The 6,270-nt window shown below is 30.3% G+C and overlaps 1 protein-coding gene across 7 annotated transcripts in view; it reads left to right on the forward strand.

The window, feature by feature from the left end:
* The window catches only part of Mical (Molecule interacting with CasL), a 32,447-nt gene extending 26,186 nt beyond the window's left edge, over positions 1–6,261 (forward strand). For 4 of the 7 annotated variants that reach the window (XM_085206765.1, XM_085206767.1, XM_085206766.1 and 1 more), the window contains 3 exons: positions 742–930; positions 1,652–1,736; positions 2,294–6,261. In XM_085206765.1, the coding sequence (XP_085062891.1) occupies positions 742–930; positions 1,652–1,736; positions 2,294–2,330 (311 nt within the window). In that variant the 3' untranslated portion in view covers positions 2,331–6,261. The remainder of the gene's footprint in view (positions 1–741; positions 931–1,651; positions 1,737–2,293) is intronic. The other 3 variants (XM_085206768.1, XM_085206769.1, XM_085206771.1) reach the window with 1 other exon arrangement.
* Positions 6,262–6,270: the final 9 nt, after the last annotated feature.

Consider the following 6,270-nt stretch of genomic DNA (forward strand, 5'->3'; position numbering starts at 1 on the left):
GCTTAATAGTAGACAATGAATGAATATGTTGATTTTGATCTTAATAAAAGATCCGTTCAAGTATTACTTAATACTAATGTAGATTTTTTCAGCACTCCCCTTGTGTTCTTTAAAAGTTTTTTGTTGTTTTTAAAGAGCATACAATATAATCAAAGAATGAAAAGGACTGCGTCATATTGTATAGATGTGTGATTACTTGATTATTACACATCCCATATCACACATATTACTCATCCAAAGTATATGTGATCGATCACACATCTATATAATTATATGGAAACGTTTTCACTTGGTGACTTACTATCTTTTACTAAGTCGCCCAAAGTAGTGACTAGCCTTGAGCCCTCACAATTTACGGCCTGTCCCTGGTGATGTGTTGATCTGATTCACTCCCACAAATTGCGTTACGTAATACTTGAACGCCCATAGGATAAAAGTATTGCCACTGGTTTAGTTATATATGTATTGCGTTTTAGTTTTCATTTTGCGGCATGAATTTATTTGTTATGAAGCTTTTCCATTTGTCTCTGCCATTGAGCTCTTTCGCATTTTAATACATAACCTTTCACAATTTAATTATCATTATAAAAAAATAATTTATCAAAACAATCCATGCAGCATTGTCATAATAAAAAAAACCATTATTTAATATTCATTTCACACGTACTGTTTAGGTGTTTTGCAATAATAGTTTATCGTAAGCTTATGCCACCAACATAACAATAACTCCCATCATATAAGGGGGGTATTACGGGGGGTCGGGGGATGCTGGAGGTGTTGGGGACGAAGACGAGCGAGACGCGATGCAGCTGTGGTTCGAAGCAAGATGGGCCCGGCTCGTGGCACAACGCCGCGCTAGGGAGGAATCGCGAGAGCCCGCCGACCGACGCGTGGCGAGACTACAACGACGATTAACACGACCCCTCTCCGGTATTGTAGTATGATTCTCATATAGTATGCCACTAACTGTCGTTTATTATTAACTTTCTTTTAAAATTAGATTTTTGGTTGTTTAAATTTATGTTTACGAAAGTTATACGTGATGGGAAAAGTAATGGAGTGGCAAAGTTAAAAAATAATAGGCCCATACGATAGTATATTAAATCATTTTTTATGGTATCCATCCACTTATTGCCGGACCAAACTTGATATAAATTTATTTGCAATTTAATTTAAACTTCAAATATTAAAAAGGAATTGTTGAATATAACAATACCTGAAATACTTCAAGGTAATCTGCATGTAGTATCATATTCAATATTTCATGACTTCTTCATCGCATTAGTTATATACATTTAGTATTTTATTTACTTTTCTAAGCTGATAGCTGCTGATGCATAGCTAATATTTATTGTTTTTTTAATTATAAAGCTTAATTTAATTATAAATTTATTTATTTTAAATCTGTTTTATTCATACACTTATAAATAATGTAAAGATTTGTATTAAATTCTATTCTAATTCGACGTGGCTCGATAAAAATATAGAGATCGATTGATTTATTGAAACATTGAACTGATTCCAACAAGCCCACGAAACAATCTTGCTGCGTTCAAATTTTTATAAAGGTTACATTTTTATATAGGTTATATTTTTACATTTGCAAATTTTATAAACGTGTATTAATTATTTACTTATAAAATTCCTTCAGCCGAGCAGCAAGCAGCTACAGTGGCTGAGCTAGTTCAGGTGTCCGCACAGCGTGATGCTCACCTCGCTTTAATGGCAGCAGACAGGTAAGAAGGAATAAATATTAATCTTCTTGTTTACCAGCCTTACCGTGTTTTGCAAATATAGGGGGCCATAGGGGGCTAGTGTTAATATAATCCCTTCGCCACTTTCCGAGACTGTTTTTTTCCTAATTTTCGAGACGGTGTAGCGGAACTTTACTCCGCGTTTTGAAGCGTTTTCTTCCAGAGCGGAGAAATGAAAATATTTTCATTTCTAGTTATTATTAGAGAGGCTGTCGTGGCGCAATGGTACAAGGATGTGGCTGTAACGCGTGTGGGTTCGATCCCCAACCGAGGAAATGAAATATTTATTTAAATGTATATTTAAATGTCTACGCTCCGGTGTCGAGGCAAAGAGCGGGGTTGAGTTCCGCCACTCAACACGCAATGCCTCCAGAATTCGACAGCAACTGGACAACAGAGTTCGATAGTAACGGAGTGTCTTAACACTAAGTTCCCTCTGCCTACCCTGCTGTGTCCGGGATACAGCGTCCACGTGACCCTGTCACGATGGGGTCTAACTATGTGATTAAAAATAATGTATATATGTCTGTTTTTTTCAGGAGACGAAATGCAGCTAGCAGCGGAGTTGGCGGCTAAATTCGGTATAAGTTTTCCATTGTAAACTTTGCCTGAAGTTTTACCAGAGATTTTTATATCGGACAAAGTATGTTCAATCATATTCTGTTGGAACTATAAAGATTTACAAACAAAAATATATAGGCCAGAGCTTTATTCGCTACTTTTATCATACACTATATAAAAGAACAAGATAGCTTTAAAGATGCAAAGGAGATACGGCTTCTTTAGCGTCGATTACTGAAATTATAAATAATATTCTAGTAGATATAGTATTCTAATAGAGATTACACTAACAAATACAATCTCTTAGCTGAGCTATACCTCTAACATACTCGTGTAGAAAAGCCTTCACAAATAAACATTGGTTCACATTATAATATTGTTTATATTTAATTATACATAACATGACATTGTATATTTAATGGACATAGAAAAATGTAAATTATTATTATCTTTGTACCATTTTACCAGTGAAATATCATTTAATTGTATATATTTTTCATTTAATTGTATTTTTTGTTTATTGCTGAAGATTTTATTGATGCTAAAACGTAGCGATTTTAATTAATGAAACTTGCATGTAATTTAACTTTTCTCGTAGATATTAAAATGTAATTCTAAAATTTAATGAAATAAACAAAATCATTTACAAATTTTATAATAATTTCAACAAATAGGAAAATATGAGTTATCTATTAATAATATTCATATTTTTGAGTTTTTGAATTAAAAACCTACTAAAATAATTCTATAATAAATTTCTAGGACGATTTTATTATTTGTTTCCGTTCTTTGTGTCACAGAATTATATTTGAGAAATAAAATTCTCTTTCTTCATGTACATACATAAATATACATGACATGTAAGAGGTCAGCACCATGATAAAGCTTTAGGGGATTTTGCATGATGTTAACAGCTATTTAAACTGAGAAACAAGTCAAAATGCACAAGATCCCTGCTATTGTATATGAACGGTGTGCTAGATATGCCAAAACAGTATATTATCGTAAATTTATTGTATAAAATAAGTGTAGAAAAGTGCTAAGTACTACAATTTTATGCTAATCTGCATTTTAACTGCTATATTTCCTTGTAATTAGAAAATAAATAAAGACGCAATATTACTCACTCTATTAAACGCTTTAGATCATGTTATAACATAAAGTACAATAAAATATAACATAGATATAATAAAAGTAAGAGACAGAAATTTTGGGTAAATTATTATGTGTACAATGCAGGGATGTTATGGAGTAACCCAATATATTATTATTATTACTTTATTTGTACACCACAATACAAATAAACATACACATACATATTAAATACAAAATGCACAAAAGTCGGTCTTATGGCTAAGTAGCCATCTCTTCTATGGTATTGTCAATGCAATGATATTATTTTGACGGTAAAATTCAATAGCTTTTAATGTGCAGTGCGAGACGTAGTTATCTAAAATTAGCAGGATGGGCTGTTACTTAGCCGACTTTGCGTGGTCTTTGAAATGAGTTAGCCAATCTAAGAAAAGATCTGCCATCCCCAAAGATAAGGCCACGGATCTTTTGCTTTCGCCATTATCAATTAGACTGCGAGCCTCTTTAATAGTGTCGTCAGAACACACCCGACGGTTTGTTTTCCTTTCGTTCCTTGACATTCTGAAATAATACCAACCAAAATTATATTCATTTGTAGTAGAAAATAGAAATAACAAGTTACCTAAAATATTAAATTAATAATAATGCTGATAAAAAAATATAAAAATGCAAAAACATTTACAAACTGCTACGATTCTTTATCTGTTTAGTACGATAACAAGTAAAATTTTTCGAAAAATAAGATAAAATGTCATTAAAAACTTTATACTTACATATCTCTAGTGTTTTCCACCGCATCAAATTTATTTCTTAGGTGCGCAAACCGGTTCCAATGGCAAACAAAACACGACTGAGGTTAGTCGCGAACTTCACGTCGTTGTCGTCGCCCGCGCAATCTTATACCACCCTACCCTAAAAGAGATATGATTTTTTTTATTTTTTTACTTTGGCTGGCCGAGCCGACACACTGGCTTAACACATTATAAGCGATAAATGAAAATAATATTTGTTACTAGGAGAAAATAAACAACAAATATAACAAAAACAATCAGTAATAATAGTAACACATTGTTTAAAAACCAAATTCTCATAGATCCTATATCCGTGATCCGAAATTATTCGTAATTCTTTTAATATCAATATCCGTATCCAGATCCGAAATGCTACATCCATAACATGCCTGCTATAAAGAACTAAATGAAACGGAAACATGTTGCACTTTAAGCTAACAGGGAAATATGGATCGTAAGAAAATATTTTTATGAGAACATTTAGATTGTTATATTATAGAGTATTTTTTTTACAAATATAGTTAATAGAATTTCTATATGGTAGATGTATTTGTAGTATTTATTATGTAAAGTCATCATTACCGGCACTTTGGCTAACTCACGCGTCGCTTACAGTATGTAACGCTTTCTAAATGCGTGCTATATTATTATACGTAAGTGTAATATTTAATACGGTGAAATATTTTTGATTATGTTAAATATTTAGTATTGGTTCTGAATTTTATAACAGTATTACTTAACATACACGACTATAACGAGATTATATACAGTTTTTGATTAAATTACTCTTATGTTTTTATCTATACATAGATTAGTATTCACTTTATGATAGTTTACTTTAATATGTTCAAAAGTAAAGTCATCATAAACTATGCCTAAAATTAAATATAAATAAAATTATTACTTAGCTTTTATCATTTAAACATGAAATATAGCTTTAGATTATTTTTTTTTTATAGAATATGCTAAGAGCCTTTTATATTTTCTTTAAAATTACATCACAAGTGGACCGTCCTTATATGATGTTTATTTTTTGTACGTTGGTGCATGGGGAATTTTTTTTATGAAACGTATATTGTATTTTATTGTCACGTTTAAATAATAAGGCGGTTTTATCGATACTATCTTTTTAATAAACTGCATTGATTGTGACTTACTTATTGATTTTTATATACTATGTACATTTTAATTTAAATATTTTCGTTATACTCTCACTTTTTATTTTCCGCAGGTGTTATATATTTTTTTTATAATTAAACATTTTATTTTAGCATTTTTAAATAAAATACAAGCTTAACGGCACTATAGGGCACATTATTTCTAGGCAGTATTCAGACAGAATAAAATATAATTAAAATTAATACACTATTATTCCTTTTACGTTTGTCGTTTATAAGATGTTATTGTTATATTTCAACACAAAATATAGTTTTTTTGGATTTTTTAGATTTGTTACTGTTAATTTGTTTACTTCAATGGAATTGACTTATGATAATTTTATGTAATTGTCACAAGATTATACACATGCGTGAGATTAATGCAATATTAGACAAAAAATCTTGAATATTTTATACACCGATTGTGAAATTTAAATAATATAAAATATATAAGTATAATATATAAAAATAACATTTTTATGTAGAAGTGGAAATGTCTTTATAGTTCTTATATTATTCTAACAACAAAACAGTTTTAATACTAATATGTGTATTGAATTTATGTTAAGTTTAGGTTTTTTTAATAAATGTTTAACGTTGTATAGGCGCAACTAAGACTCAATTTTAGACAAATTTCTAAAATGTTAATGATCTCTTCAGCGAGGCAAGTTCGTTCTGTGCAGATCCTCTAAATCATTTGAACGGCAGCTATTTTCTTTTTATCTGATGTAATCAGTGAAATTTTATTATTCATAAATTGTATTATTCTTTATTAGTAAGGCTTAATAAGAAAATAGAATTAAGACCAGCGCAAGGTTCTACACAAAGCAATGTACCTCTTTTTTTGTATAAACAATTTTCAATTTAATTTTAATCAATTTTAATAAAAATATATCTATCTCACAATGGGGTTTT

The sequence above is a fragment of the Heliconius melpomene genome, chromosome 21 (genome assembly GCF_056956725.1).
Source record: "Heliconius melpomene rosina isolate 202511_hmr_F chromosome 21, ASM5695672v1, whole genome shotgun sequence".
Taxonomy (NCBI): domain Eukaryota; kingdom Metazoa; phylum Arthropoda; class Insecta; order Lepidoptera; family Nymphalidae; genus Heliconius; species Heliconius melpomene.